Below are 14,608 nucleotides of genomic sequence, written 5' to 3'. Positions count from 1 at the left end.
TTTTGATATCACATTGCACTCCAAACGATGCCAGACATTGACAAATAGAAGCTAAAGCACATGATGATCCAAAATTTATCAACTCCCTCCCACAATTCACCAACACCTGAACATATGAACGTGATTCTTTTGGTAAAGGATGAGCTGGAAATAGAAACGAAGGAGGAAATTGAAAAAAGCTACTCATTTGTGGAACTGTCGAAAGAACAGAATAAGGATTTCCTAATGCTTCCATTGAAGACTGTTGCTTCAAAGCAACAAACAAAAAATAAACAAATAATTATTGATTTGCCTGTCAAATTGAATCAGGCAATTTTGAAAAAAATAAAAAACCAAACCTCTATTTCCATTTTCATTCCTCCTCTTTTAATATCTGAACATTTTTTATCTTTGCTCATTTTTAAACATTCATCGCTCTCCGTTTCTTCATCGTCGCTTTCTTCTTCTTCAGACATTTGATCAACCGCTTCATCTTCGTCTGAAGATATTACACTGTAACTTGATGAAGAAGATTGCTTCCGAAAAATTGATTGAATTGAATTCTCTTCCTTTTTATCCTTCAAACATTCACCCAAACAGTTGATCTTGTAATTGAAATCTTGTATCAGTTCTTGCTGAGAAAACCACTCAGTCAGACACAGCAGCATTTTTTCTTGGATATACGGGTTCGATTCATTGAACGGGAGCTTCAATTTTTGGACAAACTTATGTAATGGTGCTTTTTTATAAACAAATAATAAAAAAATAAAAACATAATAAATATTAAAATAAAAAATTATTAATTACAAAAAACAAAGAAAATAAAGGAAAAACAAAAAGCAAACATCCATAATTTTTCATCAGATTATTCATTAGCGAGTTTCCGGGGATCGATTTGATAAAAAATTCGAAGGGGACTTTATTTGCATGATCAACTGACATATTTCTGAAAAAGTTCGATAGCATATCCACATCGTTCATTATGCTTTGCTTTCTCATGCTTGTGTGCGCACGGGAAAATCGAGAACCAGACAACCTCCCACTTGACATTATGAATTTCCTTTTATTGGGTTTCATCAGATTTTCACTAAAAATTTCAATTTGAAATATTTAATTCACATTTATAATAAAAAAAAATTATAAACTCTCTGGCTTTGGAAAAAAATCCAAAATCCTTTCATTCATCGAGAAAAAAATAAATTCAATTTTTTCTGTTTGAAAATTAAAAACAATGACGATCACAAAATGACAATATTATCATGTGTCTGATTTATGCCGGAAATGATAAATAACGACATATGTACTTTATTTATTGGAAAAAACTGTTTTCTGCTCCTTGCACTTTCCCCCTTTAGCACTTTTTTTTTGATCTTTTTGACTCCTTCGAATTTTGAATTATGGATCTGATTCTTTTTCATTGAAGAACAATATTATATATATTTTTAAGAACTTTATATATGAGAATGATATTTTTCATAAGACAAGTTCATTTATGTGATGAATTTTTCAATAAACCTTCAATTTAAGAATTCTTTAATTTTTCCAATTTTTTCTGATAAGAAATTTTTAAAATTTTTTCTATAATTCAAATCACGTTAAAAAAATTTTTAACAATTTTGGAAATAGTCAAATAATGAAAAATAACAATACATATTTTTTAAATAAAAAAAATTATTTTAGAATAATTGTGATTTTCCATAAGAAAATATTTATTAGAGAAAAATGTCCATTTCAAAACGCGAATCGACATTAAATTCTCGTTGCAATGTTCTATGGCAAGAAATAAAGAGAATCGGCGGAAATGACGTGGATTCGTTGCTTGCCTATTTGTTTTACACCTACAGGCAATCATCTTCAGTAATTGATGATTTACTGAAGTCTTTGAATGGTTTGGTTTTTATTTTTTGTATTGTGTGTTATAAATAATATTATTACTCTCTGTTATTTTTTTTCTTTTTGATTTGTTAATTATTTATTTTTTTGAAACAGAATATCACATAAAGTTGCTGGAAGACCTGTCTGTGGTGTACAACAACGCTCCGTTGCACACTCAGACAACAATGCTACAAGCGCTTTCCCGCAACACATCATTATCCGATTTACAGGACTATGGATATGATGTCACAGAGGGAAAATTTATTTACGCGAAGCAAACGCTGAAGAAGAATCAAGGTTTTATCATTCCGCCACAAAAACCTCACCTTCCGTCTTGCAAAAGTGGTTTGTATTTATTTTAATTTTTTTTGAATAATTTTCTCTGTTTATTATAGGCTTAAATGAACAGGAATGGGAAAAGGGCAATAACTGGATGTTGGCTCATTCAACTGAAGCCTCAACTTCGCTTCAGTCAGCAAAGAAAAAGCAGCGAGCTGAGCCAGATTACGCCAGATTTATTGACGAAGCAGCTTGGGATGAAGAAATTATTACAGAAAATTCTTCTACAAATAAAAAACAATCTTCTTCTTCTTCAACATCATCTCAACTCAATAAAAATTCAAAAACCATTTCAGAAAAAAATTCTCCTTCTTCAAATTCTTCTTCTTCTCAAGCTGTTGATGCTCCAATCAACACTCCAATAAGGAGAGAAAGGGGGTCAACAAAAAACCAAAATAAAAATTCATATCACAAGCGTCATTCTTCTCCATCTCCAATACCAATTCACAAAATATTCAAATCAAAAACTTCTTCTTCACAAATTTCAATTACAAAAAAATTGAAAGAAAAAATAAATACTTCATCATTTCAAAATGATAATGTGTTTGTAAGTGAGCAATTAGTAGATTATGCCACTTCACCCACATTAATTCCACCTCAAGCATTTCAAAATCTCTTTTCTTCATTTTCAAAAGAGAATGACACTTCAATACTTCAACAACAAAGCATTCAATCTTCAAATAATGAAATATCTATTCAAAATAATTCTTCAAAAAATATTTCAAAAAAGAATGCAAAAGAAAATTCAATAAAAAATCATTCTCATTCTCAATCTTTCTCAAATTCATTAAATTCTTCAAATAAATCATCACAAATAGCAAAAGGATTGCCTAACTTAGGCAACACATGCTATTTGGCTTCTCTTCTTCAATGTTTCTCTTCAATAACTATTCAAAAACCATCTTTATTCAAAAAACAAACATTTTTGAAGAACACATCTTCGCGTGTTGTAAGTGTTTGTCATCAATTGGCTAAAGATGGAACGGCAGTGCGTTCATGGGTCCCATCTCTTATTGACAAATGGGAAAATTTCTGCAACTATGGAAGCAGACAGCAGCAAAACGCGGCTGAGGCATTTGACAATCTTCACCAACTTCTTCAAAAAGATGAGTTGATAAATAAGGACACCTTCAATCCTGTTTTAATCACTCATTTCAAATGCCAAAAATGCCAACAAATCACATCACATTTCAATGAATTTTGTAGCAATATTGTTATCAATTCTTCATCAACGCAACATGGATTATCTTCTCTCTTTGCAACTGAAGTTTTGGAAGGAAAGAATAGTGTCTATTGTGATGCATGCAAGGAAAAATGCTGTGCTGCGAGATGGGAGGAAATGGCTGCATTTCCAGAGGTGCTAGCCCTCTGTCATGAATGTACTGATTCTGCTAGTTCAGCACCTTCGAGAACATTACTAATGGAAACAGACAGAGTCAATCAACGCACGTTTTGCAAAGGGTTTTCTTCTAAAGATATTCAACATCTTCAAAAAGATAATCAAGAAACCATCATATATCATTTTTCTGGACAAATACTATTCAAACGTCTGGATCAACAAAACGGACATTACATCGCAATTGTGAAAAGAAAAAGTGGAATCAATAGTTTTTGGAGTATTTGCAATGATGAAAGTGTTTCTGAATTCGATAGTGACAAATGGAGTTCTTCATGGAATAATCTTCACTCACAAGGTTTCACTCCTTCCCTTTCATTTTACACAAAAGAAAAAACAAAACCAACACTATCTACTATTCAATTTGGTGGTTCTTCTTCTTCTTCAGAAACATCAAATTTAAACACTTTAAATAACATTTCATCATCATCATCATCATCATCATCCTCATCCTCATTCATCACTCCACTTCATCCAACAACTTCCATTCCACAACTACCATCATCAATTCCATCTTCTTATGGATTGGAAGCTTTGAAAGAAAAAAGAAAGAAAATGGGCATCTTTTCTCCCAATGAGAAAAGATTAATCTTCAAGCCCAAGACAAAATTATGGAGTGAGTTCACAGAAGAAACAAACATCAAAGTTTCTCTGTCACATTTCTACAAACTCACTACCAACTTTTCCAAAGCGAAAAGACGTACAGATCTTTGTGGAATGTGCGAGAAACTCAACTATCTCGAAAACAAACTGAAGTCTTCACAAAATAAAAATGGACTTTCTTCTGCCGAATTTCATACACTCAAACTTCTTCGACAACATCGTCTTGTTGCAGAAATGCAACGAAAACATTATCAATCAACTGTTGATAATCTGAAAGAGGGAGAAGCAGTCTTCGTCTTCGACTTCAAAGAGAAGTGGAAACTCCCTATCAGAAAAAATCAACTTCAACAGGAATTCTTCAATTATCAACAAGTTTCTCAATTCACAATCATCTCTCTTCAAAAAATTAATAATCAACAAATAAAACGAACATTCGACTTCTTCTCCGACTGTCTCTCAAATGATCACAGATTTGTTATTGAGTGTCTGGAATCTGTGATCAAAAGACACTTCTTCGCAGACACTCACACTTTTAAGTTCTTCTGCGATTCAGGTCCACACAACCGTAATCGCTTCCTTCTTCACTTCATCCTTTCAAAACAATCAAAACTTCTTAAAAAGAAAAACACTCAACTCAACTTCTTCGCTGAGCATCATGGAAAAAATATCTGTGATAGTGAATTTGGTGCGTTAGTGAATGCAATCGACAACAATCTTTCGACTGAACACATCACCACACTTCATGATTTGATCAACTTCTTCGAAAACAATATGAACACTTCGACATCAGCTTCTTCAACTTCACAATCAAACATTTTCTCAACATCATCATCGAACTCTTCACCATCTTCAACATCTGTCAATAACTTTGAGCATGAGAGGTACTTTGAAGAATATGTACCATCTCAGCAAATTTCATGGCCATCTCTGTCAGTCCCTCACATGAAGGACTACTTGTATTTTGAGCGCAAAGGCTCATTTGTCTCTGCTTCAGCTGTTGGATATCTTCCTCAACGCTCTCTGGTTGCCCTCGAATCTTCAACGATGAAAGAAAAAGTTCAAAGATCAAGAAAGTCATTTCACTCTGATATCACATCATCTAACTCTTCTCTTCTTTCTCAATCTTCTCAAGATCTTCTTTCAAGGAGATTTGAGCTTCTTCTTGACTCTTCTTCTTTTAATGAATCTCAAAATTGTTCTTTTGGTGTCCCCTATTAAGAAACTAGTTGTTGTGCATGCTTAGCTGGCACTTTATCGGAAGGGTGCTGGACGTGACTGTTCGTATTAGATATTGCAGCCTTCGGGCTGCAATATCCGGACCTGGATACGACGAACAGCCTCCCAGGTGCACAACAGTTAGAATCCGATTGTTTTCTTTTGGTTATTGTCCCTGATATGTCCCTATTTATTTCTTGGTTATTGTCCCGCTTATACATGTATATATCGAGATTCATTAATAGATAGAGTTGTGAAGGAATTCATTGATCTTTGAGTGAGATTTTTGGAAGGGAGAGTTGTTGAGAGTGTGAAATGTTGTTTTATCATTGTGTCTGTCTTTTTTCTTTGTTGGATTTGATCTTTTTGAGTCAAAGAGAGAGAAATATCAGAAAGGGGTGAGTGGATGGAAAACAGAGGGAAAATAGACAAGTTAGTTTTTGAACTTTTTATATAAGTATTCTTTTTTGTTTGGAATTGTCTTTGATACCATGAATTTGTTGAAATAGTGCTATTTCTTCTTATATTTTTCATTGTTCAAAATTGTTGATATTTAGTTGATATTTGGTGATTGTTTTATGATTATGTGACAGAATTGTGTTTTTTTGAAAGTTATTGAATTTGATTAGAAAATTTCTAACTGTTTTCAATTTTTTAAATGATTAATATCATGAAGTACTTTTTGTTTTTTTATGTCATTTTGATTGGTGGATGATTGTTATTTTTTGACGTATTTTTTTTCATTTCACTCATTTTTCTACGATTTTCAGAAAAACTCAATAACATAAAATAAACACATTTTTGTAACGATCACTCATCTAATCATTCAGAAATGCATGAAAAATGAAAAAATATGACTCATACACATCAACATTTTTGAATGAAAAAAAGGATCCGACCCTATATTTTAATTTTTTCGAGGGCAAAAAGATCAAAAAATTACGCGCTAAAGGGCGAAAATTGCAGATTTCAAAAAGCAGTTTTTTAGTAATATATGAAGTTAAATCGATGAAATAAACCATTTTGAACAAAAAAAAGTGGCATCGAGATTCTGATCCTTCTGTCATCTTCATTGTTTGAAGCGGAAAACAGAAGTTTTTTCCATGAATACAAGTTTTTAAAATTCAGAAAAAACATTTTTCTAACTCTTATCACATACATAACTATTAAACAAAAAATCAAAATTTTTCTGATACTTGTTTTTTTTTTAATAAATATTCAAAAATTCAAAAAGATATGGTTCTGATTAAAGCTGGAGTTTTGTTTCTTTCATTTTTTTAAAACCACTAACTTTTCCAACTTTTTACCAGTTTGCTAATACTTTTTATAATTTAGTTTTTATTGTAATATTACAATTTTTTCATTATATTGGAAAACTGCTCTGTTTGCTTCCTTTTCAAAGAAAAGGAACTTTTCTTGTCTGTCAAATAGCAAATCTTCACGTTGGAGAGCATTGCGATGAGAATAGAACATATTATTATATAGCCATTGGGGAACAAATGAAGTTATGTAAGATTCCTGATTTTTATTTGGTGCATGAGATTAAAACAAATTCAAATGATGTTTTATTGAATGTCGATATAAGGATAGAATTCTGTGAAGGACAAAATCTGCACAAAGTTTTATAGAATTTGGAATATAAGGCAGTGGGAGCAGTTTTTTGGCAAAAAAAAAAGTGGCTTGCAATATCAAGGGAAGGATATTTATTACAAAAAAGGCAACAATTCATTGGAAAAAAGGAGAATTTCAAGATGTCAATTATATTAATAAGGTTTTCCTGTTTCTCGGACTGTGCCAGGCAGACGTGGAAGGCTGCGAAATTCTATTTCTGATTCCGCTTTTGCTTCAAAAGAGTGTAGAACAGCCAACGACGAGACATCCAATTATCAAATATTTGTTGGCAGTCGAACAACATTCTGCCCAACTGCAACTGGATTTTACTGCTGAAAGAACTTGTAATTGTTGCAAACAGCAAACTTTGCATTGACAATTTGGTGTTTCTGTTTGTGTAGCACACATATGGCTATCAAGCACATCTTCTGCTGCAATTCCTCCTCCTCTTCTTCTTTCCGGATATCTGCATCTTCTCTGTTGTTTGCCCATCTCTTCAATTGCAGTTTCGAGCTGCACTGCCTGGCGAATGAGATGCCTCCATTCTTTACATTTGGGGCTGCTGCATGGAATCAGAGCACGTTCAGCATGTTTCTCTTCTGTCATCGCTCCTCATTCATCCTTCCTTCTCTCTTCCTTCTCACATTTTCCCCTCATTGATTGCATGTTCTTCCACTTTGTATTGTGACAGCTTGCCTCGAAGCAGCTGCTTTCTTTTCATTTTGTGAATGTATTCACAAGCAGATATTTGTTGCAGCTCATTGGGAAGAGTGAGAAGTGTGAATGAGAGAGAGAGAAGAGAGGGAGAGGAGGGGGGGGGGGGGGGGGGAGAATGAAGGAAGGAAGTTGATCAGGGAGGTTGTCTTGGGATTTAATGATTGTGACTCAACCGAATAGAAAGAGGAAGCGAAGAAAGAAAATTGAATCGATGATGATTAATTTGTTTCAATTCAAAACGTCGGATCTGAAGAATTCAAAGGCATGAATTAATATATTTTCAATAATTTTTTTAGTATTTTCTTTTGATTTTATTGTGAAATTATGCATCTTCTTTTTTTTAGTCATTATCGAAGCCCGACGAATAGAAACATTTGCGCACACTTCTGCCTCTTCTTCGACTTCTTCGTTTGTGTTTTCTACAGGGATAGTCATTGGGACAGACGACACAGCACAGCTAAAGGCACTACCACAGGAAGATATACCGACTGATGTTGGGCTGCAGGCATGCGGGACTGAGCCGCGGAGTGTGTACTCGTGTCTGGTTGTGAAGCATGTGTTCCAGCCGCTGTCGATGCAACTGAATGCGCCAGCAGGAATAATGATATCTTCGTTTGTTGCAGTGGTGCTGATGGGGCGCGTGTGTGGAGAGGCGCTGCACCCTGCAGCATCTGGTCAATTACATTGCACCACGATCTTTTGAGCGCATGTGGCAGCAGAGCATCTGGAGGCTGTGAAGTACATAATATTGTCTGCTCTATTTTTTTGTGAATGTGATGTAGTTACCGAATGTTGTGCTGCCATGTGTTTTGTTAGCGCTGGCAGCGTATTTCGTGGCGGTGACGTGTGTCAACTCGCTCTATGAGATGCTGATGAAGTTCAGGGGAATTCTGTCGATTGCGCTTCCACTACTGAAAAGAGCATATTGTGGAGATGATGATAAAGAAGATGGAAGAGAGATGAAAATGAGGCAATAGAATGACTGATTGAAATGAAGATTCCAAAGAAGAACGAGAAGAAGAGATGTTGTAACATCAAAGAACGGAAGAGCACTGGAAATGGAGCAATTGCAGAAGAGGAGGAGCGGAGTACAAATGTAATCGTATTGTATTGTCTGTTTGAATGAAATTTTTGAACGAGAGTGGGAAGCAGAGAGCCTCACCGAAGTATCATGTGGAAAGCAGGTAGCTGTGTGAGGAGTGGGTTGTACAGAGCGAAGAGACAGAAGCGCTGATGGAAGAGGGGTTTTGGAGTAGGCGTGCGTACAGAGAGAAGGGAAGTGATGGAAATCAAGATGGAGATAAGATGAAGAAGGGGGAGAGAAGAGGAAGGAGAGAGAGGTGAAAGCGAAGAGGAATTATTAATGTTATCTTCCATTTCCTCTGATACAACACATTTTTATTGTGCACATCACAATTAATCGGATATTTCATCTTCTTCTTCGTTGACTTGTTATTCTTCTCATTCTTCTGATGATACAGCAGTTTTCACGTCATTGAGCAGTGGAAGAAAAAGTTAATGGAGCAATTAAAAACATTTGCATCCTGTTGTCATCTGGCCAACCGTTGCTGCGATTAGGAGAAAGATCAGAAAGGAGCAGGACAGCCAAAATATATTTTCAAAGAGACAGACAGTTGTGCAGACACCAGCAAAGGCAGTTTTTGCAAGAGGAATGGAATGCATTCAGACAGCTGTGCAGGCAGAGAGAGGCATGCAAGAACGCAACGCGATTTGAAAAGAGAAGCACAACCATCCTTTCTTTCTGATGCATTTCCTGAACTGTCTCTTGAGAATGCTTTATTCTCTTCCTCTTTGTCCTCTTCCTCTTCTTCTTCTTTTCCCACTTCTTCATCACATTCTTCTTCTTCTTTGACGTGTCCTCTCTCTTAACATTGGATCAGATCCGCAACATTCGAATGTGAGCAAGATTTTCAATCAATAACTGAATAATCCATACAAAAAATTATCTCATTTGGTTAGGCTATCTTCAACAACATCATCGCTATCAATGCATTCTGCAGCTTCGCTGAATGTGCATTTGAACTGTTTTCCTCTTCCCCAGAGGCGCATTCCGCTCTGCTTCAGCACTTCGTACGGCTTCCGCGCTCCGGCTGTGCTGAACAGGGTGAATGAAGCAAATGGGCATCGAATGAAATGGCGGTGGAAGGAGCTTCAAGGCACATTGCGTTCATCAGCTCGCTTTATGACACCTCCAAGAAGCGAAGAGAAAGCACTGCATGTTCAAATGGAAGAGACAAAAAAGAGATATTCAAAAGCAAGTTGAGCGAAGAGCAGAGGAAAGGGAATCACGTGAAGAACCGAAGCAAAGATGAAGACAAATAAGAAAGACGAGTTTTGCACATCGCAAATTGACGCTTTCGAAACAAGACTTGCGCAGATCGCAACAGAAAGGAAGAGGAGGGATTGGGGAAGAGAAGAAGGAAGCGATGATGGATGAACATCAGCAGACATTTTACTCGTTCGGCAGCACACTCTCATCTTCCCACTGTTCACTCAAAACGTCACAGCCTCTGAGAAATTTGCTGCTCCTTTTTTCCGCTTGCCACACACAATTGTCTGCCTCTTCTGTCTTGTTGGAACTCCGCTGTATCTCTTCAAGCCTTCATCTCCTTCCACAGACCCCTCTTCTCTCACACAGAATTCCCTCTACAAATCTTGCACAAGCGCTGCCTCTTTATCAAACATGTCTTCTTCCTCTCTTTCTTCTTCTATTTCATCCTTCTCGCTGCCTCCGCTTGTGACTGTGCCGATCCCTCGTGCGATTCTCGGGAAGAGCAGATTGGGTAATGCAGGTGTGTTTGCAAGCAGCAGCGTGTCAGCGACGAGGGATGTGTTTGAGCCACAGAGCATCTTTCTGAACTATGGAGCGTATGTGGCTGGCTAGGGATTTTGGTGGGTGGGGAGAAGGAGGAGAAAGAGGAGAAGGAAAGAAGATGGCAGAGATATTATAAAGACTCATAAAGAAAGGGGCTCAAAAGAAAAATAGAATGGGATCAGAGGAAGAATAAGCCCGTGTCGATTGAAACCACGCTTTTCTCAGCTTTTCAGCTAGAAATCAAAAATCCAAGAAGTATTCAGCAGCAACTTATCGAAACGCGATCACTTTCTCAACGTTTGCATCTACTAACAAATCATCTTCATTCACTTCTTCTTCTTCCCATTTCATCACCATCATCACCACTACCTTCTTCTTCTTCTTCTTCTTCTTCCTTTCTCTTTTCCCAGCCAACCTGCCATCCATCAAGCACAGCTTAGGGCGTTCGTTCAAAGTGAAGCAATAGAATGTGATTAATCTATGTGCCAGTGTCGTTTGCAGCGCTTTTCTGTCGATGGATGTTCCACCTTCGCTGCGCTGTGCGTTTTCTATTGAACAGTTAATGGTCTGCGGCTTCGACGACATCCACAGGCTGAGGGGACTAAACGCAATGACCCACATAGCGAACCAGAATTGTATGGAAATTTTGAATTTTTCTATAAAATAAAATATATTTGATTAATTGATTCATTTATATTTGTTAATCTGGACTTTGCTTTTCATATATTTATCTTAATCACAATTTTTTGTTCACTCTCAAATGATGAATAGTTATGATTGTGGAATAATATCTATGATTTTTCAATTGTCTTGCTAAGTGAATAAAGGTTATTGGCTGAATGACGCTGTTGCAAAGCAATTGATCAGTTTCATGAGGTTTGCCAGAAACTTAATTGAAATTTCATTTCACAAAATTTTCTTTCTTTCTTTTCGAATTCTTTTTCTTTCTTCCTTTTTACACCCACTTTTTCGCTCGTTCGTTTCATTATTCACAAATACACAAATATATTCACATCCAGTTTCCACTGGTACCCCCTTGTCTCTTCTTCTCTTCGTGTAACCAACAAGTTCATCACCAACGGTGCTGTGTTCCACTCTGTGTTCCTGCGCAAAGGCATTCTCCAGCTCATCCTCCGCTTGCTGTACTCACCATGCACTGAATACATCGACAAGGCCTCTTCTATTCTTCTCTCGCTGACCACCAAGTCGTTCAAGCTGTTTGCCAATTCACTCGACAAGGCGCTGTTTAACGAGCTTGTCGAGCTGATGTTCTCGCCACAGGCAATTGTGCGGAACAACAGCGTCGGAAATCATAGAGGCGCTTGCTGAAGGAAGAGGGCTGGATGAAGAAGAAGAAGAGAAGACGAGAAGGATAATGAAGCGAACAATGAACCAACAGTTACGATGGAAGAGCTGCTGCGTTGTTTGCTGAGCTGAGGTGTTGGGTCGAATCTTGCAGGATTACCGGCTTCACCAACAACGACTGACATAGCGAAAATAATGACTGCTTGTGCTTTGCTTAATCTGTATGCACCTGTTGGGAAAAAGAAGAACAGGAGAAAATACGGAGGAGGATGATGATGATGAGGATGAAGAAAAGGAGAGTGTAACGAAAGAGATGAAAAAAAAAGAAGAAGATTGGTGTTCATGTCCGTCTTCTCCTCGCACACAAGGTCATTCGCCCACTTTGTATCGACTGCGTTCTTTCCTGTGCTCACCTTTGCTGCATATTCCATCGATTGCCTCAGTACCAATTCAATTGCCATACCGGTCCCACCATTACATGCTCCACCCACTGCCTGAAGAACGCACACAGCTTCTCCACCTCAGTAGAATGCAGCGCAAAACAGCCACGTCACAACATATTCCAGCGAGCACAGCAGAGCAGTTATTTCTGTGCTACCAAACGCTCTCCTCAATCTTCAGTATAACTTTCTTTTTCAGAATCGTATTTGAAAGAGGGAATAATCAATTCCTCAACCATTTGCTCCTTCTCCTTCATTCCCTTCCTCTTCTTCTTTTCCCAAGCTGCAACTTATTCCACAATCTGAATTTTTGCTGATTGATAACGCCACAGACTAGCCAATTAAATACATATTATGAACGATCCAGGAAGCTTCGATGAAGCGCTGCTAAACGACTCTGAGAGCGAGCATGGGAGAGAGCAGTGGGATCAGAAGGGAAAGGGAAAAGTATTCAGAACGTGTCAAACTCAAGGGAGGGAAGAACTAAGCATGCCAGTGTTTAATTGCTGCTGATGCTGAGAGCCGAAGGAAGAGAAAGAGAAGATAGAAGGTTTGGAAGAAGAGCGGAAGGCCATCAATTTTGATCATCAAAGCGAGTAGCTTGTTTAGTGAAAGATATCGTTGCCATAGGGAGAGATGAGAGCGATGATGGAGAGAGAGTGAAATGAGGAGGAAGCAAAAACGAAAGAAAAGGATGATCAAGAGAAAGAGGAAGATGATGATGAAAAAGGGAAAGAAATGGCATAAACAAAAAACGAATGATGGCTCAGGCGAATTCAATGTTGATTTCTTCACAAAGCAACAAGAGCAGGAACTTAGGAAAAGAAAGTTAACGAAGGAGAATTTTAAAATGTCGAGTTGAAATGATAGGAAACCATGTAGTGAATCGAGAAAAAAATAAAACCTGTATTTTTAAATAAAGAATAAAAAAGAAGTGAAGGACAGAGTCAATTATTTTTATTAACTGTAGTTTCCTGAATAATACAATCTTCGTTTGCAGAATCTGTTGAGCAGATCAGCAGATATAGAAATTTTTGAAGAGATTTCAGCTAGATTGATGAAAAGCACATTTCTTTTCCACAGAAAAATAAAAATTCACAAATTTGTTGCATTTTTTAAGTTCTTTAAATATTTTTCCTTTTATTAGCTTTGTTTAACAGGTTAAGAATATTTTTTTGTCTTTTTGATGAGTTTTGTTGGTTTAACTTATTTATTTTTGTTAATTTTTATTAAACTTGATCAAAAATCGTTTTTCGTAAAAAATGTTAAATAGGTATGTTTTTGGTCTTATAAATAAAACAAATATATATTACAGAAATTAAAGTTAAATACTTGCAAAAAATCATTTTTAACTTCTTGATCAAAAAATACCACAATATATTTTATTTTTTCGATTTTTGATCTTTTTTATGATATCAAAAAAATCACCCAAATAAATGTTTTTGCTCAAATAAAAATGACGATTTCTTCAATGAGTTTTTCATTTATTGGTGTTCTTTTGTTGATATTCAAGGGTTATTTTCGAATCGAATATTTTGAAACAAATAATATGCTTTCTAAAATAATCACCCATATGATATCAAAAATTATGACCCATTAACATTTTGCTTCCATATTGTTATGAATTGGATCTAAATAAACAATGGAGTGATGAAAAATAAGAGCAGCCAAATGTTTAATGCACTTTATTATGATTCGCACTTGTTTTTTTTTTTTTTTTTTTTTGCGTATTGATAGAAAGTTTTCATTGCAAAGACGAAAAAATCATAAATGGCAAAATTTTCAAAAAAGTTTTTAAAAAAACAATCTTGGTTCATCAATGTCACATTTTAATCTTTGGAAAAATATATGATATTAGTGTTTATGGGCAATAATTTCTTTTTGAAACACATGTTTCTCAAAATTTCAAAGCAAAAATTGAAGTGGAAAATACAATTTTCTTATTATCTCTTATCAATTAAATAACTTACTAACATTGAAGCCAGACAACCAATGAAAAAGCCAATGTTAAAACACAGTGACATAAATGTTCCACATATTGCTTTTTCTGTATCATCAGTAAGATCAGAACCTGCTTGCGACATGATAACAGTACTATGATAACCATTAGTTATAGAGAAGCATGAGATAACGATGACAACAAGCCATGTTTGCTGAAAAGCTGGAACAAATACACACAAAAGGAAAGAAGCACAATAATCTATGTTATTTAGATTACAAATAACAAACGATCATGTAGAGATTCAAATTTACGAATGGAATATTATTTCATTAAAATCAAAAAATTCAAAA

General features: G+C 35.9%; 4 protein-coding genes across 4 annotated transcripts; 3 read left to right on the top strand and 1 right to left on the bottom strand.

Moving 5' to 3' along the window:
• Nucleotides 1-1,701: 1,701 nt before the first annotated feature.
• MONOS_16471 (uncharacterized protein) lies at nt 1,702-5,410 on the top strand (the record flags this gene model as incomplete). Its single annotated transcript, XM_067869379.1, has 4 exons — nt 1,702-1,867; nt 1,969-2,199; nt 2,250-2,571; nt 3,148-5,410. 4 exons carry the CDS (start codon nt 1,702-1,704, stop codon nt 5,408-5,410), a joined length of 2,982 nt encoding a protein of 993 aa, XP_067720568.1.
• Nucleotides 5,411-7,801: 2,391 nt separating this feature from the next.
• Nucleotides 7,802-8,712, top strand: MONOS_18184 (uncharacterized protein; the record flags this gene model as incomplete). Its single annotated transcript, XM_067871178.1, has 3 exons — nt 7,802-7,898; nt 8,080-8,375; nt 8,518-8,712. 3 exons carry the CDS (start codon nt 7,802-7,804, stop codon nt 8,710-8,712), a joined length of 588 nt encoding a protein of 195 aa, XP_067720567.1.
• Nucleotides 8,713-9,703: 991 nt separating this feature from the next.
• MONOS_18183 (uncharacterized protein) lies at nt 9,704-10,606 on the bottom strand (the record flags this gene model as incomplete). The annotated part of the gene is made up of 3 exons (XM_067871177.1): nt 9,704-9,851; nt 10,305-10,385; nt 10,440-10,606. 3 exons carry the CDS (start codon nt 10,604-10,606, stop codon nt 9,704-9,706), a joined length of 396 nt encoding a protein of 131 aa, XP_067720566.1.
• Nucleotides 10,607-11,085: 479 nt separating this feature from the next.
• Nucleotides 11,086-11,900, top strand: MONOS_18182 (uncharacterized protein; the record flags this gene model as incomplete). The annotated part of the gene is made up of 3 exons (XM_067871176.1): nt 11,086-11,206; nt 11,390-11,447; nt 11,591-11,900. 3 exons carry the CDS (start codon nt 11,086-11,088, stop codon nt 11,898-11,900), a joined length of 489 nt encoding a protein of 162 aa, XP_067720565.1.
• Between the last annotated feature and the right edge of the window lie 2,708 nt (nt 11,901-14,608).

This window comes from Monocercomonoides exilis (assembly GCF_001643675.1).
Source record: "Monocercomonoides exilis strain PA203 chromosome Unknown scaffold52-633478, whole genome shotgun sequence".
Lineage (NCBI taxonomy): Eukaryota > Preaxostyla > Oxymonadida > Polymastigidae > Monocercomonoides > Monocercomonoides exilis.
Note: the sequence above shows the minus strand (reverse complement) of the source record. Positions and strands in the feature narration are given on the sequence as shown.